At 40.2% G+C, this 26,782-nt stretch overlaps 1 protein-coding gene across 2 annotated transcripts in view; it reads right to left on the bottom strand.

The window, feature by feature from the left end:
• Positions 1-8,264: 8,264 nt before the first annotated feature.
• POMP (proteasome maturation protein) overlaps positions 8,265-26,782 on the bottom strand; it is a 25,981-nt gene continuing 7,463 nt past the window's right edge. Inside the window, exons 1-6 of one of the 2 annotated variants that reach the window (XM_005877251.2) lie at positions 26,005-26,031; positions 24,122-24,219; positions 22,210-22,270; positions 16,633-16,734; positions 12,917-13,010; positions 8,265-8,435 (exon numbers count right to left, since the gene is read on the bottom strand). In XM_005877251.2, the coding sequence (XP_005877313.1) occupies positions 8,368-8,435; positions 12,917-13,010; positions 16,633-16,734; positions 22,210-22,270; positions 24,122-24,219; positions 26,005-26,016 (435 nt within the window). In that variant the 5' untranslated portion in view covers positions 26,017-26,031 and the 3' untranslated portion in view covers positions 8,265-8,367. Of the gene's footprint in view, positions 8,436-12,916; positions 13,011-16,632; positions 16,735-22,209; positions 22,271-24,121; positions 24,220-26,004; positions 26,032-26,782 lie in introns of those variants that run through there. The other variant, XM_014548570.1, reaches the window with a different exon arrangement.

The raw sequence follows: 26,782 nt of genomic DNA, 5'->3' as shown, positions 1-26,782 counted from the left end.
GCTCTTAGGCGACCCCTGTGAAAGGGTTGTTCGACCCCCAAAAGGGTCTCGACCCACAGGTTGGCAACCCACAGGTTGAGAACCACTGGCCTACAAAGTTATTTCAACACTACAAAGTAAAATCCCTCATGAACAGAAACAACAACAAAATACTAACAAGCAATCTATCTGTAAAAAAGGGAATGCACCTGATCAGTGGGGTTTATCCAGATAATGCAAGGCTGGTTCAGCATTTGAAAATCACTTAAGGTAATGAACCATATTAACAGACTAAAGAGAAAAAGAACACACACATGATTATATCAACAGGTGCAGGAAAAACATTTAACACAATTCAACATTCACTCATGATAAAAATTCTCAAGAAACAGGGATCAAATCAATATCACTCATGATAAAAATTCTCAAGAAACAGGGATCAAACCAGTAAACAACATGTACAAAAAGCAAAACAAACCCATACAACTAACAATACTTAATGATAAAAATACTAGATGCTTTTTCTCTAAAATTGGGAATAAGGCAAGGATATCCGCTCATTTTATGTAAATTATATCTCAATAACCTTGAGTTAAAAACACTATATTGGTGCTCTGAAGCCAGCACATGTTTAAGGCCCTTGATAAAGTTTATGTTGGGAAAGACATTTAGGTGGCCAGTTAATAGGGATTTACATAGGCAAGCCCCCAAATCCAAAGTTCCTGTGTCTGAAAGTATTTTACTTCCTCCCTCTACACCAGCAGTTCTGAGTGTGGTCCCGGATTAGCAGCATCGCCATCATGGAGGACTTTTAAGAAATTCAAATTTTCAGGTTTGACTCAAACCTCCTGAATCACAAACTGCAGGGGTGGGGCCTTGCAGTCAGTTTTCTAAAGCCCTCCGGTGATTCTGAAACACAAGAAAATCTGAGAACCAATGCTCTCTATAGTAAGGACTTGTGGCATCTTGGCTTTATTTAGTGTGGGCCTGTGCTGATTCCAATTTTGCAAACTATTAAAGCCACAAGCAGCTAGCTTCTTGAGTTCAATGAATGTAGAGTTATCTTGTGGAAGAGCATCATTAAAGCACATTCAAAATCTTTTCCTTCACATGTTCCTGAAATTCCTGGAGATATAAATTGGAAAAGTTCTCAAATTCCTTTTACCAGTTAGACTTATTTGGATGTGGTCTCCAGGGGAGGCATGCTGGGCTCTTAACTAACTGGGTTTTGAAATAAAAAAATTGCAGAGGCAAACGGAGAACTGACTTTCTCTGATAAACTTGAGCCCCCTCAGGTGAAAGGTGAAAAAAGTCTTTAGGAAGAAACAGCCTCCTCCCTCATGAAGAAACTGACTTCTTTTGCAATCATATTCCTATTTAATTCAATTCTCAGGGTCCTGATTAGTGATCCAATTTTAATACGTGGGATCTGGTAGGGCTGGGACTTCGACAGTGGCTCTAATTCTGGAGACTCAGCTTTGTTTTTGCAGAGTACTATATCTGTAAGAAATGACATTTTTTATTAGGCTTCTGTAGGTTGGTTAGAGGATTTGAACTTGTTATTTACTTGCCTTAAGGCAGAAGCAGCCACCCCACCATTCTGACTTTTTGATATTCTGGTTGCTCAGAACCTTGCTATGAGTTGCACATGTGATTTCATGTGAACAGGTGGGAGAGTCGTTTTACAGTTTTCTGCCAAAGATAGCTAGCTTTCCTACCTGGTTTTACTGCCTAGCCTACCTCAGTCACATAACATCCTGGATTCCCACAATTCTCTGGGAACCTGGTCCCTATAACACCAACTGTCAGATGCCAATTAGGATATCACTCAGAGATTCTGACTGCAAGCACCGACTCAAACAAAATAGCTGGGTGGGAAAATGACACTTATTGGACCATCAGAAAGCTGAACACTGACTGAAGATCTATAATAATAAAAGCATAATATGCTAATTAGACCGGACAGCTGAATGACCTTCCGGACGACCTTCCGGACAAAGCCAAGGCAGCCACTGGGGCTGCGAGGGCTTATCCCCTTGCACGGATTTCGTGCATCGGGCCTCCAGTTTAATTATAAGGAGTTATTGTTAAATTAGATATGATAGTACTGAGGTTATGTTAGCTTTACAAGCTGAAAGATTTATATGCAGAAATGATGTCTGGAATTCCTTTTAAAATGAGGGGAAAGTGGGTGAAAAATGTAGATGAAATAAGATTGGCTTGCCTAAATTTGGGGAGCTAAATGATGAGAACATGAGATTATATTGTATTTTTCTATCTACTTTTGGATGTTTGAAATTTTCTGCAATAAAAAGTTTAAACATAACAATATCCTGCTTCTTGTGCCTTTTCAGTTCCCTTTGTCTTCTCTTAAATTTTGGTAATATAGTGCCTGCTTGTAAGCCATGGTGAGGAATGGAGCAAGGTTATCACTGCCCTCGCTTTTCCTGATCTCTGACTTTCTCACACCATCGGGCAAAACATCAGTAGTATTAAAGTCAGCAGTGTTTCCCCTACGGCTAACATAGTATTTATTTGGTAATAACTCTATGGTAACTATGTTTATGATAACTAAAGTACTGTGAGTATACTCAATATTCTGTGAAACACCATTAATATCATTAATTTTTAGCATTAATACCATTCACACCAAAAGTTAAATTTAGCAGTTTAACCCCAATGTATTTTTATTTTCAAATTGAAGGTCTAAGTATTCATAAAAACAACTAGGTTTAGGGAATCAAAAAAAGTAATAACAGAAATGCATTACAAGACATTAAGAATCTATGAGTCCATAGGATCCCTTGGAGAAAGAGAAATGGGGGAAAACCTGGCTTTCCAAAAATTTGTCAGCTATAAATGTAGATGAAATAATGGAATATCACATTTTTTCAGCCCTCTCCTGTCCCCAACGACCATGTTATAAATGACTGAAGCTAGGATTTTCATGGATGCTAAAACCTCCAGGTGAAAGGTTCTTGGGGAAAAGGATATACACAAGGTCTCAAATTACTTACTTCACAGATTACTAATTACAAAAGGAAAACTTCACTTTTACAATGGACAGCTCTGGTGGCCACCATCTGTTGACCAAGTGATCACACTTAGCAACACCGATTAACGGGACACACCTGTGGCTTCTGATGTGATGCCTAAGAAGTCCATGTCACCACCTTTGCACACTTCATGCCAAAATGTGTATCCTGAATCTATCTACTTAGGAGGAAGTCAGAAAGATGTTGATAATTGATGAGTCTACATGAAGGTTATTTTGGGTGTTTTTGTATTGTTTTTCAGTTTCCCTCTAAGTTCAAAGTTTTTCAAAATAAAAAGTTGGTGAAAATAGGATGTGGTTTATTGTTTTGCAAGATTTCTATGTAATACAGAAGGGTTTGGAAATAAAGGTTGGTTAAGTATTGAGTTAAAGTCAGTTATTCTTCAAAAGTAAACAAGCCTAGCCAGAGTTAAAGCAGCATTCCACCTGGTCCTTCAATGACCCAAAGCCATATCCTCTACGTGACCACTATGTCGTCAGAGAAGAACAACATAGCCTTCCCTGTCTCCACAAGGTCAAGACACTAAAAAGACAGAGTACAACCAACAAAGCACAGCTATTGGCTCCAGAAATAAATTCAAGACCTGGAAGCAAACTCTACATTTTCAAAATTTGGGGTTTTTTTTTGTTTTTTAAAGAAAAAGCATTTTAAAAATCCTTCCATTTTTTTCTTTTCAATTGGAAAAAAAAAAAACCTGCTCAAATTTTATTAGAAAACGAACATATTTTCTCATTCTTTAATGTGACTTAAGGATCTATAATAAGACAAACTAAAAGTACAGGTTCTTAATTAAGCATTTGTTGTATGTAAAGGAACCTGGATTTCAATTTTGAAATCATTAGCTAAACATGTCCATGAAGGTTTCATGGCATTTTTGTTTTGCTTTATTGAAAGTTAAAATTTATACTTAGCTTTCATGTTTGTTCTTTTTAAATAACCAATTGTAGAATCCAGTGGAAGATTACACACTACAAGGTCTTTCCATTTTTCAAAGTAATCTACTTGTTCAGACCATCTTATACATTCTTGAATGTAAGCATTCCAAGGAATAACAAAATGCAGGAACATGGATCATACTTATGTGTACTCCTGGAATAGGGTTAACACCTACAGCAAAGGACAAAACTTATGAAAAATGATAAGCCTATCATTTATATTTTGCACAGAGGGTAGGAGTGAAGAGCCCAGTGGAAGAGCCATATGGTGTGCCAAATAATCCAGTGGAAGAGCCACATGGTGTGCCAAATAGTACCAAATATTTTTTGCCACATCTCAAACACTTCTGGACAACAAAACCCACAAGTTCTTTTATCCTCATACTAGGGGCCCAGTGCACAAATTCATGCACCTTGAAAGGAACTATGGGCCGCGAGGCTGCAGTGCGCACAGGGGTGGGTCTCAACCCATCCTCCACGCCCTCGCCCAGCCTCTCCCGCTGCGGCCCCCAGTCCTCTCAGCCGACAGCCCCACTCCTGCCACTGCCGCTCCCACGTGCTGACAGCGCCAACCCCACTCACATCTGCTGATGGCGCGGAGCAATTGGGATTGGTGCTGTCAGTGGGTGCGAGCGGCCGCTGCTGTCCTGATCACTCCTCAGGAGCAGGGGGAGGTGGAGAAGCCCAGAAGGGCAATCGGGGCCAGCAGCCGCGGCTTGCACCTGCTAATGGCGCCGAGTGATTGGGGCTGGCGCCAGCAGCAGGTGTGAGCAGGGCCAGCGCTGGCAGCAGGTGCGAGCACCAGGCGGGACCGTGGCACATGGGAACAAAGAATTTTTAGTAACCACCAGAGGCTCGCCCCGATGACAGCGACTGGTGCTCCGCTTTTGTCTGGAGCCCTCGCTCACCTGCTCTGCCGGTGCCCACCAAGTTCCATACTCTGCTGCCCGCTGCCAACGCCCACCATGTTCTGTGTGCGCCCCCTGGTGGTCAGCATGTCATAGCAACCAGTTGTTCTGCCGTTCGGTCTATTTGCATATTAGGGTTTATATATATGTATATAGATAAAAAGGCTTAATATCAAATTAGGTTGCACCATCTTTAGGTCTGTTTCTATTTTATTATGAATTTTATCGCTTTGGTGTTAATAAAATGAATTTTAATCAACCACCAATCTATAAAGTTCCTCTTGAATTCAAAGATTAGTATTTTACAAGCAAAACAAAGACAAGGAAAATACTAAACTAATCTATATATATAAAAGCCTAAGCGACCGAACAACCAATCAACTGGTCGCCATGATGCGCACTGACCACCAGGAGGCAGACACTCACTGGAGCTGCCCCCTGGTGGTCAGTGCGCTCCCACAGAGGGAGCGCCACTCAGCTGACAGGTGCCAGATGCTGGGCTCACGGCTGGCAAGTGCAGCTGCAGTGGCGCAAGCCTTTCCTGCCTCCACAGCAGCCCTACAGAGCAGTGGCAGTGGCAGGTGGGGCCGGGATGAGTGGGAGTGTTATGGCGCCCAGCCGGGCTCGGGCTCCTCCCCAGCCGCCTGCTTCTTCACGCACTACTACATCCCCCGAGGTCGTACTGGATTGCGAGAGGGTGCAGGCCAGGCTGAAGAATCCCACCAGTGCATGAATTTGTGCACTGGGCCTCTAGTTCTTCAATAAAATCATAGAATTTAAAAAGGAAAAAAAAATTAAGCCTAATTGAAGAGTTGGCACCTAGGCAAGAAACTCTAGAAATTTGCAACTGATTCTTTCAAAGGAACCTGAATAACTACCCAACTCCCATAGATTAGAAATTTTTCAAAATAAAAAGTTGGTGAAAATACATGATTCATGTTTTGCAAGAGTTCTATGTAATACAAACAATAACAACAACAAAAACAAATTATAAGGGTAATCTAAGTCTTGAATTAAAATCAATCCATCTCTCAAAAGTAAGCCTTGCCAAAGTTAAAGCAAAAATCCACATGGTTCCCCAATAACCCAAAACAAACACTGCAGATTGCAGACATTAAGAAACATCAGTAAACTTTTCAACACTGAGGTACACCAGAAGAGTTAACTGATGCTAAAGAATGTCACTAACATAAAGGCAAAAAGAAAGCATATAAATCAAACATTCTCAACCCTGGAGAGCTTTCCAAAAGTACACTTCCTGGGACCTACTTCAGAGTAGTCCTATTAGAATTTCTGACCATGACACCAACATTTCTTCACAAGATTCTCAGGTGATTTTACTTGTATCCAGGGATGAAGATCACTGGTAAGAAGGTGAAAAAGAAAGGAAGCAGAAAGTAAACACTAATCATGATTCTTAATTTCCGTGTTTAAAAGCATCAGCTTTTCCTTTTAAACTGTCATTAATTTCACAGTACCCTCTACTGGTCAGGAAGGGTTCCTACTATTCCTAGAACTAAGGGACATCTCCAACTTTGTTGAAAGCTAATATATCTGGAAACAATTAGTAAACCTTCATTTCTTTTTCTATATTTTCTCATAATTTAAGTGTAAAATAGGCTGGCAAATATTGTGTTGGCAAAGTCGGTTTTAAACTTAAACTTATCAGGAATGTGTCATTTGGTTTATCTCAAGGTTTGTCTATCTTGACACTACTGACATTTGAATCAAAATGATTCTTGGTTGCAGGGGGCAAACCCTGGATGTAGTTATGTAATATTCAGTAGTAACTTTTTTAAGACACAGAGGGCTATTGTTTCAATATAAATATATTTTACATCATCTTCCTTTAGTACTTTCAATTCTTTACATGACCATATGTTGTAGGATGTTTAGCAGCATCCCTGACCCCTACTCACTATATGCCAGTAGCAACCAAACTGTGACAGCCAAAATCTCTTTCAAAAGTTTTCAAATGTTCCCTGCCCCTGGAGGGAAGGGGCAGTATTATCTTCAGTTGCATATCAATGACTTATTCAATAGATGTTTCTGAGGACACAAGAATGCATAAGAATGTGAAGAAGGTGAATACCTTTGTGGTTTTGATCTGCATTTCTCTAATTAGTGATGTTGAACATCTTTTCATGTGCCTGTTGGCCATCTGTATATTTTCCTTGGAAAAAATTCTATTCGGATCCTTTGCCCATTTTTCAATTGGGTCGTTTGCTTTTTTGTTGAGTTGTATGGTATTTATATACTTTTGATATTAACCTAGCAAATAAATGTTTTTTAATTGCTGAAAGATGATCCATTACTAATTAAATCTCAAAATCTTTAATTTTTGTATACCAGGTTCACAGAGAATACCTTTTAAGAAAGAACCATAGTGAAGATTTATTTTTAAATAATTATAATGCAATTTGTTCATAGAAACGTGTATATACATGAATGTTCCACTCTTTTTAAGATCTTGACATATAAATCTATGTAGTACAACACTTTGACATCTGCTGGTTGCTTTTTCATTTTAAAAACAAGATTAAGATCAAAACCACTGAACTTTTCAATCTGAGAGAATCAAAGGATAGCTAGAATTCTAAAGTAGCTTCAATAAAGCAAATATTCCTTTTTAATATGTTTTTATTGATTTTAGAGAAGGAAGAAACATCAATGATGAGAATCACTGATCTGCTGCTTCCTGCATGCTCCACACTGGGGATGGAGCCTGCAACAGGGACACTTGCCCTGATCGGGAAATGATCCATGACATCCGGGTTCATAGGTCAATACTCAACCACTGAGCCATGCTGGTCAGGCACAGATGTTTTTCTTCATTTTTATAAAGTATATTTTTATTGGTTTCAGAGAGGAAGGGAGGAGATATAGAAATATCAATGATGAGAGAATCATAGATTGGCTGCCTCATGCATGCCCCCTACTGGGGATCAAGGTGTGCCCTTGACCAGAATGGAACCGAAGACCGACTGAAGCCAAACCAGCTAGGGCACAAATATTATTCTTATGGGTACTAATGGACTATATGAAAACAAGGTAAAATATAAATATCTGATTTTGTACTTAATTTGAAGTGTTATCACTGAAATCAATTACAGATGTTTACTCTGAAAGGGCTATGAAAACTACGGACTCAAATACTGATAATGGTTATTCAAAATTCTATTTACGGAATGCCTAGGAAATAGGTTAAACTGGAACCTGTTGTCAGTTTTATAATATTCATTAGCAACATTTTTTTAAAGACATAGAAGGCTATTGTTTCAATTTAATTCAGGAGTTTTAAAATCATCTCGAGTGCCTGCAACTGTCACATGGATGTAAACCAAAGACACAAATAATTTCCATTGATGATACTATGTAGGCAACAATTCTCATGTGTCAGTACTTTTAATGTTGTATACATAAAATTATAGTAAAAAGACGACTATAAACAAGATGTAGCCCCTCCATTTCCATGGTCAGCTCACTGCATTACAGTAAACCAAGTTTATACTCCACCATCAAGTGTGGTTCTCCCATTAGTTCACTTTGTGATGGGTCTGAAAACAAAAAGAAACACATATTAAAGATGCTCAAAACAAGATAAATTAAGTGATTACACTCACATGAAAATACAGAACAAGTGAAACTAATCTCAAGGGACAGAAAACAGACGAGTGTTGCCTGGGGCCAAAAGTGGGGAGGGACTGACTGCAAAGAAGCCAAGAACTCCTTTGGCTTTCCAGATGCCTCTAGGAACAAGCTCTAATTACGAGATGAGGCAATCTCTTAATCTAAATTGCAAAAACATTTTCTCTATTGTTTTGTGCTCGGTTGCATACACAAACATACACACAATCATAAATTAGAATTCTAGAGCAAGAAACTCTTAACAATCTTCACTCTCGTTTTTATGGATGAGTCAGACAAAAATTTTAATGGTCATAATGCACGTAAAAGAGCTGTTAAAATTAATACGAAGAGTAAGCTTCCTAGGAACAAATAAAGCCTATTTTTTTTAACCTCCTACTCAACATAGAAATAGAAACAGAAACAGAATAAAACCCCCAACACGGTAAAATCAGTTTGTAAACCTAAGTATCCATTCACATTAAAATAATGATTACCAAGAGTTACTAATCAATGTGGATGTTCCTCACTGGGTCTCCTAAGAGACTGGAGATTATGCAGACTGTATCAATTCAGCAATCTAACCTTGATTCTCCACAATTGTCACTCAACAAAATAGCCTTAGCAACAACTATTACTGCTACAATTACTAATAAACTGCTAGGTATATAACAGACATTCAAAATCTTAACTTAAATGTTTGCACATGAGTAGAAAGAATAAGCAAAGATGTTTGCTGTAGCCCTGCTTTGTGTTAACGAGAAAAATGGAAGCACGCATCAATAAACGCATACAGCAGGTAACCAGAGAATGAGGGAAAGAAATAGGTCTAGGGGTAATTATGGAGGACCTGAGTTTGGGCTATATTGTTTTATTTTTATTTTTTAAAAAATATATTTTATTGATTTTTTACAGAGAGGAAGGGAGAGGGATAGAGAGTTAGAAACATCGATGAGAGAGCAACATCAATCAGCTGCACACCTCCTACTGGGGATGTGCCCGCAACCAAGGTACATGCCCTTAACCGGGATCGAACCTGGGACCCTTCAGTCCACAGGCCGACGCTCTATCCACTGAGCCATACTGGTCAGGGCGAGGGCTATATTGTTTTAAATTTATAAACAAACAATATATTCATTTAGATAACTACAATTTCCTTTAAACTCTGCTGTTTTAAGCTTTTGACTTTAATAAAATATGCACTTGTTAAATAAATCACTTGCCCCAGAAGACAGCATACCATGTGAGAAAGGCACTGGTCTGTGTTTCCAGTGCCTGCTATGCCATGAGCTCGCTGTGAGACTCTGGGCAGGACTGAGCCTCTGGCTCACTGTTACTTATCTTAAAGTGAGGGTCTGCACTGAATCAGGCCCCTTTCAACATTAAAGAAGAGTCCATATTTGACTTTACTCTTGCCCTCCTCACATGCCCTTCCCTTCCTTGTAAAATGTACAGATTGTTCTTGGCCAAGAACTTCACAGATGAGTGAGCAATGCCCTCATTGCCTCCAACACATTACAAAACGTAAACTGGAGAAATACACAGATTTTCACTGGGTTTAACAGTCCTCATAGAGTTCAGATTAACAAACCACTCCCGCCGAGACCGGTTTGGCTCAGTGGATGGAGCGTCGGCCTGCGGACTGAAGGGTCCCGGGTTCAATTCCGGTCAAGGGCATGTGCCTGGGTTGCGGGCACATCCCCAGTGGGAGATGTGCAGGAGGCAGCTGATCAGTGTTTCTCTCTCATCGATGTTTCTGGCTCTCTATCTCTCTCCCTTCCTCTCTGTGAAAGATCAATGGAATATGTTAAAAAAAAAAACTAAAAAAAAACACTCCCTCGTTATAGACATAAAATTCCTCCTGGGTCAGCTGATGAGGAGAATGTGATGAGCAAGAGCTTGCAACACTTCCTAGGGATCAAGCACTTCCATGGCCCCAGCTCTCACAGGTTTGTATTTAAGTTGAAACAAGAAAGAAGAAAAATACCAGATAATTGCTATGCAAAGAATTAAAGTGAGGTGACAGAGCGACTGGGGACTACTTTAGACTGGATAGTCAAGGAAGGGCCTCTCCAAAGCAGGACCATTTAAACTGGGATCTGAAAATGAGGGGGAGGTGATATTCAAGCAGAAGGAACAGCAGAGGCAAGGTCCTAGGGTAAAGCCATAAACTGTCCATATATTGTGCAGTCACAGTTCCCACAAAGGGGAAATTACCCCAAGTGCCATGCAATGGTCTCATCCTGACAAAAATCACCTACCTAATCAGGGGATCTTTCCAGCTCATTTCTACCTTAGAGAGATGCAAGGATGAATACAAAAAGATGTCCACAAGATAGCAAACTTTTTAAATGTGAAATTACATCACATCACTGATTAAAAGCATTCAATGGCTTTCCATTGCATTCACAATAAACTTCTACAAAGCTCTGGCTCCTCCTAGCTTTTCAAGCTCACCTTATTCCACTCTACCTTTCTCAAAACACTCCAGCCACATGGGCCTTCTTAACAAATTCATATGTGCATTGGGAGACAATTCTCTATAGTTCTCTCATGATTCTTAAGTCTTGGAGGCAGATGCACTGCTTGCCTTTGTTCTAGACCAGTGATGGCGAACCTATGACACACGTGTAAGAGGTGACACGCGAACTCATTTTTTTGGTTGATTTTTCTTTGTTAAATGGCATTTAAATATATAAAATAAATATCAAAAATATAAGTCTTTGTTTTACTATGGTTGCAAATATCAAAAAATTTCTATATGTGACACGGCACCAGAGTTAAGTTAGGGCTTTTCAAAATGCTGACACGCCAAGCTCAAAAGGTTCGCCATCACTGTTCTAGACTCTTTCCAAGGCTAGTTCTAAAGTAAACAGCCTTAGAACACAGATCGTGTCTCCACTGGCGTATAGAAGTCAGGGAGATTGCCTATTACAAAGATTCAGGTGCCCTGACCTGGGGTAGATTCCTCTTCCTGTAACAAAATACACAGTATATGCAGGCATCATCTGACCCTCTTCTTGCTGCCCTGTGGGAACTGGGGCTCAGGACACCAACAGAAAAGGTGGTAAGTCTGGCTACTGCTACTGCTGTGATAAATTATCCTTTGTCTCTAAGAGTCTTGTCTTCTGCCAGGATCCCTGAAACATGGCAGGCTTGTTAGCTTGTGAGTAGGATAAGCATCTCAAACCCTTCCGAGTATTTCAGCTGTTCTTAGGTAGGAGACCCTGAGCATAACTGCTTCTTCTCCCTGACCTATTCTTTCCTCTACTTATAGATGAAATATCTTCTAGGAATCAACTTATGTGTCATATTCGCAGAGGTGCCTGCCTCCTCTACCATAAAAAAACAAACAAAACTCTATCCCTATTCTTTTTATTCCTAGAATATAATCACAAGTTTGTGTTTTATCTGTTTCATGTTTACCTCCCTCATTAGAAAATAGATGTTTTTTTAACCACTATATTCAGAGCCTAGCCAAGAGTCTGACACATATATTTGACTGACTGAATAAATGCTCAGTAAATTCCACTCCCTTATTTACACAGAATCACAGAAGCTGACTTTTAAATGAATGTACTAACTAGTTGAAAGAATATATAGACTTGAACTGTCACCTATTAATTTTAAATGAGGTCCAAATTCAATGTCAAAGCTTAGGAATTCCAGGCCCCTTCATTTAAAACGCTTCCTCAGGGAAGATTCTCAAAGAGGAGGTTCACTAGACTTCTGTTGTGTCCACAGCATTTCCTTACCGGACATTAGCAGCCAAGCAAAACTAGTACAATTTAATCCTGTTGGGTTTTGTGTTTCTCCTGAACTGCTGAGACATAGTGAGTAGAAGCAATACTAGACAGAATTATATTTGTTTATCTTCCTCAGAACCAGAAAAAAATAGAGGATGCTATTATTAATAGAGGATGCGTGTGTTGTTCTTACTGAAAAGTTATGTATCTCATACAATTATGCAGGGAATTTTGTTAAAGATGACAGAGTCTTCTTTCCTACTTACCATCTATAAAAGCAAAACAATTATTTGGGGGGCGGCGGCGGCAGATATTCTTTCAAGAAAACTTTTATTTTTTTTAGTTGTTTTAAAAACTAGTCATAGCCCACAAATGAGAACACTGAAACAACAATATTGTTTATATTACCTTAAGTATATTGTATTAGACTCATATATTAGACTTTATCCTCAGGAGAGGCAATGAATGACATGACTATAACCTCAGAACTCCACAAAAAATTTTCACTTTTAAAACCAGTTAAAGTTATTACCATTAAATTGTATCCTACTGCAGTGAATAACACGAGTCTAATCAACAGCCAGCCTCACGAGGACAAGGATGCTGTGGGTTTTGTTTGCTGCTGCTGGCCTGCACATTATTGGGTTCTAGAAAAAGTTGCTTACCATTAAGAATATCTTCAAATCCAATAGTCTCATCATTGCCCCTCAAAATATCCAGTGAAAGGTTTGAGCTTGGAAGAAATGGGAGACGCTGAACCTTTGGGAAAAGTATGCAAGGGTAAGATCAGAGAAAAAAAAGGTGGGGGAACATATAATCTAATTTTATGTTTCTTATTCTTTATTTGTAAAATCTACAAAACCAAATGTTAATTTAACCAGTGTGGAGGAAAATAAACCATTCATATTTTAGGCCCAAACCAAGTTTAAAAAAATTCCTCAAAATATGTAAAGACACTGAAATTGTACTTTTATAATCCTGTCGTCAGGTTTACACATATTTAGGGGCTTTGCTTCTGCTGAGGACAAGCACAGCATATACCATCTGATGAAATGCCAAATCCCAGAACCTAACACTACATCTAGTTTCTAACAAAGGTAGGATGATCAAATTCCTGAAGAAATTCCAACTCAGGGAGAGCATTATTCTACTTAGTAAACTGATTACTTCATTTTGTACATTCTGTATTGCTCATAGTACAAAGATAAGTTATGATCCTTTCAAATAGTAGTGATAATCGGAAAGGAAGATCAAGCTCATTTGTGGGGCCTTTAAAACACACAACACTATTTTGAATGAGTGTTATCTACTTTTTCAAGTGTTAAGTAAGTATACCACAGACGGGTACCTAAGTATAGTGGACAAAGTCCAGGCGTGGAGTCAGAGAGATCTGGATTCCAATTATGACTCTAACTACTCACCAATCCTAGGGCTTTGCATAAGTTACCTCTTCTGTCTCAACCTCAGTTTCCTTATGTGTGAAATAGGATTATACCAAATCCCTCTCAAACTTGTAGTATGGTGGCACATAGCTGGTACTCAACAAACCTTAATATAACCAAACCAAATTTTCAATTTTTCTGTTCGTCAACTGTCTGGCAGTTATAACCTGAATCAATGCAGACAATTTTGGATATTGCCGAAAGAATATCAAAAGAGTGATAGTCAGTGACTAAATAATACCAGTATTTTAAAGTAATAACTTCAGAATATAAGACAGTTAATATTTTTTTCTACCAAAGAAATATATGCAGGGTGCGGGTGGAGGGGATCAATGGGGGGAAAAAATACAAAGGGGATATCAGTAATACTTTCAACAATAAAGATAAATTAAAAACAAAACAAAAAGAAATGTATGCAGACTAAAAATCTTTTTAATTACTAATGGCCTATTGTTATTTCTTTGTGATATGGAATAATTTCTCTAGGTTATCAAAACCAGAAAAAAAAAGTGTGGTGAGGGATATAAAAAAAAGAGGAAGAAAGAGAAATGAAGCCTGTAAATTAAACCAGATAGTAAGGGGGATGGTAGGTACAATTTGACCAGAGATATAACCCTGAGAAAGCATCAAAAACAGGGATGAGCAGGCAGTGGTTATACATCCTGACAAGCAAGAACAGCAATAACATAGGGATCAGACCACAAGAACCAAAATCCTGAACAAAGTTTTTTGGATTAAATGGCGTTAAGAGCTTAGGCCCAAAATATAAGCAATATGTAGCTGGAATCTGAGTAGTAGGAGCAGAAAAAAAAAAAAAAAAAAAAAAAAAAAGCTAACAATTTTGTGCAAAAGCATGTATTTCATTTGATCTGCAGAATAATCCTAATAACTCCATACTGTTCTCACTGCTAACTCTATTTCACATTAAAATCAAACACATGACTTAAGGTTCAAAAAGGTCTCTAACGTATTTAAGTTCTTAAGACTATTAGGTGGCGGAGCTAAGATTGACATCCAGGTTATTCTGATGTAAAGCCATACATGCTCTTTTAGAGCTTTATCCTTGAAAAAAATTCTAAAACAGCTTTCGGAATGACTTAGTGATGGCATTAATAGAATCTATTGAAAAAGACACAATTATAGCCAGGTGAGAGAAAGGAATCCACGGTAGCAGAAAGAACATGTGCAAAAGCCAAAAGGAGAAAGAACAAAATGAGTCAGGATACTGCAAGTAGCTGAGGAGGCGATGGAGCATGGTGAAGAGCAAGCAGAAGGCAATTCATGACCAGAGCCACGTAAAGGAAGGGGGTTTTACCCACTTTTAGGGCAAAGTGAGGGGAGTGACATGATCAGATTTATGTTTCACAAAGATTATTCTGGCTAGAGTGTGGAGTGGTAAGCAGCAGGGGTGGGCGTTGCCATAATCCTGATGAAGCATAGTGAGGGTCAGATCCCACGCAGCTGCAACAGTAAAAAGAGCTAACTGATTGGATGTTGGAGGGTGGGGGTGAGGGTGGGGGTGGAGGATAAGGTGCTAGGTGAGATAATCAAGGCTAATGTTCCAATTTCTACCTTAGGAAAAACTCTGTTCATACATGATAAGGAGTATGTGAGAAACAATGAGTTATTCTGTACTTGAGTGAAATTTGAAGTGCCTGTGGGGTTCCCAACTGGAGAGCCTATAGGTTTACAGCTCAATGATAACTAAAATCATAGAAATAGATGGGGAATAAGATGAGGAGAGAACCAGAAATGGGTACTAACAAAATTGGTATTTCAGGGAATCAAATAAACAAAAGGAATTTATACAGCAACAGCTAAGAATGAGGCTTCAGAGAGGAGGAGGACATCAGGAAAGAGCAGTGTGCTAAAGCCAAGGCAAGAAGGGAGGCAACGTTAGTGTTGCATACCACAGGGAGATCAGCAAATGAGGGCATAACAATATCCACTGCTCACGAGCAGTTTCCGTGGTGTGTGATGAGAGCCAGAGAATCATGGATTGAGTGAACAGGAGCATATGTAGCAATGTAGGCAACTTAAAAAAAAAAAAAAAAAAAATATATATATATATATACACACATCTTTATTGATTTCAGACAGGGAGAGGGAGAGATAGAAACATCAATGAGGAGAGAGAATCATTGATCAGCTGCTTTCTGCATGTCCCCACCGGAGATAGAGCCAGCAACCAGGGCATGTGTCCTGACCAGGAATCAAGCCAGCAACCTGGACATGCACCCTAACCAGGAATCAAACTGTGACCTCCTGGTTCATAGACTGACACTCAACCACTGAGCAACACCAGCCAGAACTATGTATGTAGACAACTTTTTTAAGTTCAAATTACAAAAGCATACTTAGTGAGAGACAAGTTGCTATAAAGGAATTTGAGATTGATACAATTTGTGCTTTGTTTTAAAAGACAGAGGTTCAAATGTATGTAGAAGCTGCTGAGCTCCAGCAAGCAGAGGCTGAAGATAATCAGCTATGGAAAAGATCCACGAAAAAGGAAGTCCCTGAAGTAGTGTGACGTGACAATTCCAGAACGTGGGGGACAGTTCTTACATTCTTGGCCATTTCTAAAGCTCTTACTCCTGAGCAACAGGTATACTCAGGTATCTACAAACTGCCTACTTGATACTCTACTTGGATAGTCCCACAGGCATCTCAAATTCAACCCTCCAAAAGAAAAAACATGAAAGTGTCTGCAGGTCAGTTTTCAGACACTGAGCCCATAATTTGAAGTTTTCCATTTAGTGGTTTTTATTTTTCTTTTCTATTTAAAATAGGAATCAAAGTCATGTCCTAAAAAGGGGAAAGTAGAATAGATTGTAGGGAGCAGGTTAGGTTTGTACAGCTGTTATTAAAATAGAAGAGTCATTCCAATCAGTGTCAACACACATGTGGGATGCATACATAACTGACACACATACACTTACCTGTTGCACTGCCTTGAATTCCATTTGCAATTTTAGTGGAGCAAATAGACCCTGGATGTTTCTCAGTGTGGAAAAATTCATTTTATCTTGGTTGAGTTGGAACTACAAAAGACAGCAATGCAATTGTATTTTTAGTTATTTTTAATCCTAATCCATATTTTTATTGATTTTTAGAGAGAGAGAGAGAGAGAACACTAAAGAGAGAGACAGAGAGAGAATCATTGATGGTTGCCTCCTGTACACTCCCAGACCAGGGATTAAACCCTCAACCTAGGTATGTGCCCTGACTGGTAATCAAACCCATTATCTTTTAGTGCACAGGACGATTCTCCAACCAACGGAACCACCTGGTCAGGGCAGCAATATAATTTTAAATGGTATACTCAACATTCTCCATTCAAAACAGTTAGCACTGATACACATGTAACAATATTTAGATGAAGAGTTTTAATACCCATAACTGAAATAAAAACAAAATACTTTTACTAATTTCTTGAACAAATATTCAGATATACATGTCTATATTTTATCCAGCATGCAGGTATACTTCACCAGTATAAAATTATCACTTAAAGTTTGGATTTACAAAACTAATAAATTAAGGAATATTGTTTCACATAGCATAGTAACAGCTCAGTACTTTTCGTTATAATTACCACAAAACTGGTAGAGCAAAGAAAGGGTCTAATCTGAGATCCAAAAACAGTTACATACAGTGACAAAAATTAATAGTGAATTTCCAAGTACGAAAGTGCTTATCTCAAAAGATTTCATAAAGAAATAATCAGATCCATTATACCTCCCTGTTAAACTACAATGTTTGAACTCCACTTTTGGAAATAACTGATTCTTTGGGGGGAGGAGAGGAACCCAAATCTCTGAACAATTTGTATTGGGTATAACTAAGCAATTTTTTTTTTGAATCATGCTTTTATTATTTCTAAAAAACTTTTATCACAATTCAATGTATTTCAGGCAAAAGGAATCAACTTGGCTCTTGGATTCTAAAACATAGTTTCCTAAAATGGCTCTTAAAAACAGTGTTTATGATATGCAAACAGACGGCTGCACAGATCTGTCTGAGCTAATGAGGTAAAGCGACGTCTGTGACTTTTTACTACACTGTACTCTTTTTAAGATTTTTTTTTTAAGTCCGCAGTAAAAAAAAAGGTAACTAATCAAAAATCTATTAAGAGATTAGTAATCACTTGGGGCATGATCTGGGGGCCATATATAAGAAGTTTGAAGGTAAAATATCTAGCAATATGGTTTTTAATTACTTTAGCTTAACAGCAAAATTGTGATGGATGGTCCAAATTTAGGGAAAATCTGAAATACTTTATTATGAATATACTAGAGGCCCGGTGCACCAAAATTTGTGCACTCCGGGGGGGAGGGGTCCCCCAGCCCGGCCTGTTCTCGCAGTCAGAGCCGCAGGGCAATCAGGGGATTGGGGAGCTCCCCCCTATCAGGCACAGAGGAGGGCTGATCAGGGGGTTGGGGTGCCTTCCCCTGTCACGAACAGAGTAGGGCGGATAGGGAGGTTGTGGCCCCGCCCCCTGTCACTCACAGAGCCACAGGGCGATCAGGGGGTTTGGGCGCTGCCCCCTGTCACACACAGAGCCGCAGGGTGATCAGGGGGTTGGGGAGCTCCGCCCTATCAGGCACAGAGCAGGGCTGATCAGGGGGTTGGGGTGCCTTCCCCTGTCACGAACAGAGTAGGGCGGATAGGGAGGTTGTGGCCCCGCCCCCTGTCACACACAGAGCCGCAGGGTGATCAGGGGGTTGGGGAGCTCCGCCCTATCAGGCACAGAGCAGGGCTGATCAGGGGGTTGGGGTGCCTTCCCCTGTCACGAACAGAGTAGGGCGGATAGGGAGGTTGTGGCCCCGCCCCCTGTCACACACAGAGCCGCAGGGCGATCAGGGGGTTTGGGCGCTGCCCCCTGTCACGCTGATCCCGGTGCCGGGAGCCTCGCTGCTCCGCTGATCCCGGTGCTGGGAGGCATATTACCCTTTTACTATATAGGATAGAGGCCTGGTGCATGGGTAGGGGCTGGCTGGTTTGCCCTGAAGGGTGTCCTGGATCAGGGTGGGGGTCCCCACTGGGGTGCCTGGCCAGCCTGGATGAGGGGATGATGGCTGTTTGCAGCTGGTCACACACCCTTCAGGGTGGGGGTCCCCACTGAGGTGCCTTGCCAGTCTGGGTGAGGGGCTGAGGGCTGTTTTCCGGCTGGCGAGTGACTAAAGCTTCCAACCGCTCCTTGTTTTCTTCTCTTTTTTTTTTTTTTTTCTGGGCCAGCTTTAGCTCTGAGGCCTTGCTGCTGAAAACATAGATACAATGTTGCGGTCCGAGCCCGGCTGAATGGAAGCCCTTTTCTGGGGTTTTGTTTAGCTTCTTATTTGCAACATAGTATATAGTTGCTTAGAGTTGCAACTGAGAGGCTGGCAAGTTAGGCGGGGAACGTTGGAGTCTGCAGCAAGCAAGCCTCGTGCTCGCTTCAGTGCATGGCTGCCGGCCGCCATCTTGGCTGACAGTTAATTTGCATATACTCACTGATTAGCCAATGAAAAGGGTAGCGGTCGTACGCTAATTACCATGTTTCTCTTTTATTAGTGTAGATGACCTGAAATTCCACTTGAAGGGTCTCCTTTAAATATTGAGTTATGTGGCCCGGCTGGTATGGCTCAGTGGTTGAACGTTGACCTATGAACCAGTAGGTTTGATTCTGGGCACATACCCGGGTTTCGGGCGGGGTAGGAAATGCACATGCAGGAGGCAATGATGATTCTCTTTCATCATTGATGTTTCGCTCCCTCTCCCTTCTGTCTGAAATCAATTAAAAAATATTTTTTAAAAATACTGAGTTATCCTCATAACTAGATAGAATTTTATGTAGAAAAGTTCAATTTATACACTTTGATAAATATACCCACTTTGTAATGTGATATCGAACTGCAATTACCAATCAACATATATCTAATTATTTGCAACCATATGCAAAATTAGAATAAGGCTCTATGGTAATAAAACAATAAAACAGAAGAAATAGTTTACCCTGGAGACATAACCTAGTTGGGAAGATATTGTACATAGATCAGGGCTTCTCAACCCTTGGCATTACTGACATATTGGGCCAGATAATTCTCTGTTGCAGTGGGTGTAGACTGTCTTGTGCATTGTAGGATGTTTAGCAGCATTCCTGGCCTCTACCCAAGAGATGCTAGTACCAAAGAAACTTCCCCCAGACACCACTTGTGACAACCAGAAACTACCAAATGTCCCGTGGGGGGCAAAAACATCCCTAATTGAGAACCACTGGCACAGATGATGGTCATCTTCTTCACTTTCACCACTGCAGTTCCAATCATGGAGAGCTACTATAAACCAGCATATACTGAGGAATTGGCTATATAACTCCACTTTACTGATGAGGAAGGAAACCAGGACTTAAAGAGAGACTGAGCTACTTGCTCAAGTTTACTTAGCTAGTAAGAAGTATATTGCCAAGAATTTAAACTTCTATATAGTTGAATTACACAACCCATGCTAAAGGACTTACAATCCTATATAATAAAAGGCTAATATGCAAATCGACCGAACAGTGGAATGACCGGTCGCTATGATGCGCACTGACCACCAGGGGGGCAGACGCTCAACACAGGAGCTGCCCCCTGGTGGTCAGTGTGCTCCCACAGGGGGCACGCTGCTCAGCCAGAAGCTGGGCTCATGACTAGCGAGCACAGCTGTGGTGGCGGGAGCCTCCCCTGCCTCTGCGGCAGTGCTAAGGATGTCTGACTGCCTGCTTAGGCCCACTCCCCGCTATCAGTCGAACATCCCCCAAGGATTACCAGACTGCGAAAAGGCGCGGGCCAGGCTGAGGGACACCACTGCCCGCCCCCGCCCCCCACAAGTGCACACATTTCATGCACTGGGCCTCTAGTGGATAATAAGTGCCATAGAATTTCAAGGTAGAAAATGCCATTAAGCTGATTACATTATTAAGACAACATAGAGTCAATAGATATAAGCTGAGTCTCAAAAGATATACAAATTTTTAGACTCTTCACCATTTTGGCCAGTCTCACTCAGATTTGTCAAAGTTTCTCTTAACATATATTGCTCAAAACTGAACCAATATTCCACATCTAATAACCAAATTAATACTTAGGAAAATGAAGGGTATAATCTCCCTTGATTTGAGCTCCATTTTATTATTAATAAAGTCCAAGATTGCATTAACTGTTCTTTTCAGTGGCTAACATAATCTGCTGGCTTATAATAACCATACAGTCAAGTTTTATGTACCAAGTTGATTTACCCCATCTAAATGTGTATAGTTCATTTTTTGAACCCAAATGAAAAACTTCACATTCCCCTGTGTAAGTGGTTTTTCAACTTTTGGCTTAGTCCTTTGATCTATTTTGTCATCTGATACAGTTCACTAATTCATTAAAATTAGCTATCCTTATCAGCTTTTTTCTTCCATGGTTAATTTACATGCTTTCCATGGTTAGTCTCATCTCTGACACTTAATCTTCCTAAAACTACTGAGCATGAAACTAGAATGTACTTAAACTAAGAGCCATTTTGTTTTCTCATCTAATTGGAACTTCAATTTCACCATCGAATTACTTGTTCTACTGTCTCTTACACAAAGATCTTTTCCCTTGCTAAAGAGGAAGAAAGAAAAAATGGAATAGGTTAACTTTCTGGGTGACAGTGCACCTTGTTCCCCAAGTAGTAACTCTTTCTTCTTGCTCTGAAAGTGTATTTAAAGACCCTCTATACCAGCGGTCGTCAACCTTTCGGACCTCATGGACCACCAGTTGGCAACCCCTGCTCCAAAGGTTTCCTTAAACCAGCGGTCACCTACCTTTTGGACCTCGCGGACCCGGTTGGCAACCGCTGCTCTATACTGCCTAAAGAATATCTGTACAGGCTACATGCTCTTTGATAATTACCTTTCCCCATCTACTTAACTGGAGAATATTGGCCTAAACTATTCAAATGTTCCCTCCTCAATAAAGCCTTCCACAATCGCTAAGCACAGGTGGGTGAGCCATCCTTGGACCTCTAAGCGTCTTATGAAGTCTCAATCCACTACTTGTCCTTCTATTAAATTTTCAACCCCTTAAGGTTGGGGATTATGTCATATTCATCTGTGTACATACTGTGCCTAGTAAATGGATATGTCCCTCTGTAACTTGGAGAAGCAAGGTTTGAGAAAGAAGTCAAGGGTAGAGATAGGGACTTGGAGGTCTACATCAAAAAATGGCAGGAGAAAAATAGAAAACGAGATCATAAAAAGAAAAAAAAAAGAGGAATGGAGAGGTAGACTGACCTTTAGAAATATCCATAAAAAAAAAAAAAAAGAATGTATAGAAAGGGAAACTTTAGTGAAGCAGTATAAGGATAATTCAAAGCCTACGCTACAAAAAATATTAAAAATAAGGTGCCATACTCTTCATGGTCAAATGCTCCATCCAGAATTATCTTAATAAATGAAACCACAAATGTATTATTAAAAGCATTTTTCTACCAGAGGATCAAAATAAATATACTGTTAACATACTTACATTTTTTTCTGATAATTCAAGAGGATGACTGGGCAAAAGTTCATTTTTCACACAAGAAAAACTGGAAATAAACATTTAAAAGAGAGATTACGTATCACTCAATACTTACAGCTTAAAATCACATCTATCAAAGGTATAACTACAATGGAATGGCACGAGGGATTTTGGGGGAGATAATAAAACTTCTGTCTCTTGACAGGAAATGATACACGTATTAAAATTCATATAACTACTCACTAAAAGGAGGGGTCAAATTTTAAAAAGTCAAATTTACTGTAAGCTAATTGTTTTAAAATACATCTATAATAGATAACTGGGGTCCACATTTCAATTCACTAGAGAAATCCCTCTAAAAAATGGTGTTAAATGATGCCTGGTATCTAGAAGAAATTTCATAAAGTATGTTTTTCACTATTACTCTTATGACATGCTTTTGTATTACATAAAATATCTAAGTCTCTTCTGCTCAGGTCCAATGTGTATTCAATATTTAATGTGTCTTTAATAACACATGTCAAGTAACATGTTTGACATTTACTGAACACCTCTATGTACAAAGTACTATGTTAGGTGATACAGAGCTAGAACCAGGCCGCTGGTCTTTATTACACTAGATATATAAAGATGACTATCTTATTGTCCAAAACAGGATTTGAGAACTGAAACTTTAAAAATCATACAATAATTTACTGATGTTTTCTTTATACTAGCGGTCACCAATCTTTTGGACCTCACGGACCACCCACAGGGGGAGCGCCACTCAGCCAGAAGCCGGGCTCATGGCTGACAAGCACAGTGGTGGTGGCGGGAGTCTCTCCTGCCTCCGCAGCAGCGCTAAGGAGCAGCAAGCCAAGTAGTAAGGAGCAGTGACCAGATGGGAAGTAAGGAGTGGTCAGTAAGGAGCGAAGCATCCCAGACTGCAAGAGGACGCAGGTCAGGCTGAGGACACACACACACACACACACGCTCCCCCCCACCCCTCACCCCCACACACACCTCGTGCGCAACAGTGCACGAATTTCGTGCACTGGGCCTCTAGTAAATACATGACGAATCAAGACTTGGTTACTGGCTACCTTATGAATTTGATTATACTATAAATCAAATTGTATCTCCAATTCCAAAGGCTATATACTGCACCTTTCACTACAAAATGGTAAGATAACAATAAGGCATTCTGTCTGTCCCCAGACACCATTAGAATGCCATTCCATTATAGTACAACTTAAATACCTTAAAATTAGATATAAAATTCAAAACACAGAATGTGGTGGGAAGGCATTATTATTTAAGCAGAAAAGCAACCTGCCAAGAAAAAGAACTAGCCGAAACCGGTTTGGCTCAGAGGATAGAGCGTCGGCCTGCGGACTGAAAGGTCCCAGGTTCGATTCCGGTCAAGGGCATGTACCTGGGTTGCGGGCACATCCCCAGTAGGAGATGTGCAGGAGGCAGCTGATCGATGTTTCTCTCTCATCGATGTTTCTAACTCTCTATCTCTCTCCCTTCCTCTCTGTAAAAAATCAATAAAATATATTAAAAAAAAAAAAAAGAAAAAGAACTAAACATAGAAACCTAAACACAGAAACATAAAGGAAACTGAGAGAAGGACCACAACTGTATGCTAAAAGCTATAAAGTGAAACACTCCAATAGTTAATAAGTTAATAAAATGGTTCTCCAAGTTATCAAGAGCAAAGTGAAGAGCCCTACTAAATCATGTTATTGGGTAATGACTCCTAGGAGGATGCCCTAACCTACTACTCTGATAAGGCACTTCTTCGGCTATAGAAAACATCTAAGCCTCCACTCCCCTCCACCCCCAAGTAAATATATATTTAGGGTCTAGCAAAATATTTATAATTTCCAGAAATAGTTTATTATAACAAAGTCAAAGTCACTATTCCCCCATATACCCTTTTCGAAGAAGATCATGACTTTCAAAAGGTCCACTTGCTGATAGCTCAGTAACTGGAATACTGTCCTTTAGCTGAGATCCAAGTCCTCTGGTATTCTATAACACAAAAGAAAAACAGTATTAAATACAAAAAAATTCAAAAAGCCCATACCAAACATCTAAGGAAAAATCATGGTTTAAGTATTAGAGAGAAAAAAATAAGGTCTCTGCCCTCAAAGAGCCCAGTCTAGATAATCACAATGAGCATTATACTAGAGCAGCGGTTCTCAACCTGTGGGTCGCGACCCCTTTGGGGGTCGAACAACCCTTTCACAGGAGTCGCCTAAGACCATCAGAAAACACATATATAATTACATATTGTTTTTGTGATTAATCACTATGCTTTAATTATGTTCAATTTGTAACAATGAAATTGGGGGTCACCACAACATGAGGAACGGCATTAGGAAGGTTGAGAACCACTGTAGTAGAGTGACACACATGGTACAAGAATATGAAATTTATGGGTAGGAAGAATTCCTGAGTTATTTCTGAATGCTGTCAGATCAAAAGGCATTCCAGGAAAAAAAAAAAGAACACGGGAAAAGGTATAAAAATATAAATATAAATATAAATGACAAAACAAGTAAGGTAGAGGTAAAGGTTCAGTTTTATTCTGAAATTGATAGAGAGCTTCTGAAGGGTTCTGGTAAATTGTCATCCTATACATTTATACAATAAAACATTTAACCATCAAATATTTACTAAGCATCTACTATATGGCAGGTACTCTGCTATATGCCAAAAATACTAGATGTCTACCTTACAGGGCTTAGTCTGATGAAGATAGATTAGACAAGCAAATAAAATGTAATAAGTGTAAAACACAAGATGCTGACTTTTCTTTGTTAATCCTCACCCGAGGATATTTTTAGAGAGTGGAAGGGAGGGAAGAGACAGAGAGAGAGAAACATTGATATGAGAGAGACACATCGACTGGTTGCCTCCTGCGCGTGCCCTGACCAAGGCCTGTGATCCAGTCTGCAACTGAGACAGTTGCTGTGGGCCGACACTCTATCCACTGAGGCAGACCAGCTAAGGCAGATGCTGACTTTATTATTATTATTTTTTAAATATGTTTTATTAATTTTTTATAGAGAGGAAGGGAGAGGGATAGAGTTAGAAACATCGATGAGAAACATCGATCAGCTGCCTCCTGCACACCTCCTACGAGGGATGTGCCCGCAACCAAGGTACATGTCCTTGACCGGAAACGAACCTGACTCTTCAGTCCGCAGGCCGACGCTCTATCCCCTGAGCCAAACCAGTTAGGGCCAGAGGCTGACTTTAAATCACTAGTTGCTCAAGTTCAATATCCCTGCAATTCTGCATAAAGATTTTAAAAAGCTACAGGTAGTTTGGTATCAGTCTTATACTGTTCTAGGAGAAACTATTCTGAGAAACCAGCTTTTTAAGTAATTTCTAAAATCATTTGTATATTTGGTCAGGTACTCTATTCTGTCCAGGGTTTCTTCGACCTACCCCCCTAGTCCAGGCTCTCACACTTGGATAACTTACACAGCACTCTACTGGGTCTTCCTGCCTACACACTCTCCCATTTTCCAATTCTGCCTATCAAGGCTTTCCTAAAACACAATCTCCCCCACAAACACTGTTTAAAAACCTTTCTCTGGCTCATCAGTCTTGTCTGAAAAATGAAATCCAAAGTCCTTGGCCTGGAACTCAAGAATGTGCACAACAGGTTTCAACTCCCTCACACAGAAAGCATGGGGTCAATCAGGAAAAGGATCTGGAATCTAGTGTGGACTGTCGTTAACCTACTACGTGACTGTAATCGACCCACACAACTCTCTGGCCCTGTTTACCCATCTTTCCAGGTACCTTCCCAAACATACGACGGGTGACTTTTCTGCACAAACATTCTCCTCCTCCCAGACTGCTTCGCTGCAGTGACAGAAGGAAAGTTTCTTTTCTGCACAAAGAAACAGGGAATTATGATCTCTGTATTCTACTGTAAGCTTCTCAATTACCTTCTGTAAAAATATCAGGATTGGTACTTGATATTTCTAATGAAGTAGCAGAGGAAAACCAATCTATGAAAAATTAACTATCACTAGATACACTGAGTGTTTTTAGAACCTCTTTACAATGATCAGCAATTTTCTAAATCTAGCCGTGGTAGTGGTATCAGAGGCTGGTGATTCAGGGGCTTTCCCAAACACCACAGCTTTTAAGTTAAAAAGAGAGAAAGAGAAAGGGGGAGAGGGGCGGAGGAGATGCACTAACAATGCTGACTAACGGGAAGTAGCAACTGCTTGCCTTTTCCCCCTCCAACACCTGGCATAACACATGCTCCCAAAAACGTTTGTAGGGTAAAGCTGAGTGTTAAGAATGCGCGCTAGAGCTGTGGGTTTGTTATGAAGTCGGTCCCCAGGGTCCGGGTGGGAGAGGAGTGTCCGGGTTCCCAAAGGTTCCCCCTCGGGGGAAGGGCGACCGGCAACGCCACACACAGAGGTTGCACCTTCGATATGTCCTTTCCAGCTCCGCGCCAACCACCAGGAAGGGGTCAGGGTCTGCTGGGGAACAGGAGGACACAAACCGAAAGAACAGAAGGAGCTGGAAAAGGGTGAAGCCCAAGCACCGGCCGCGGGGCCTGCAC

The sequence above is a fragment of the Myotis brandtii genome, unplaced genomic scaffold (genome assembly GCF_000412655.1).
Source record: "Myotis brandtii unplaced genomic scaffold, ASM41265v1 scaffold513, whole genome shotgun sequence".
Classification (NCBI taxonomy): Eukaryota; Metazoa; Chordata; class Mammalia; order Chiroptera; family Vespertilionidae; genus Myotis; species Myotis brandtii.
The sequence above is the reverse complement of the archived record's forward strand: the minus strand, read 5'-3'. Positions and strand labels throughout refer to the sequence as shown.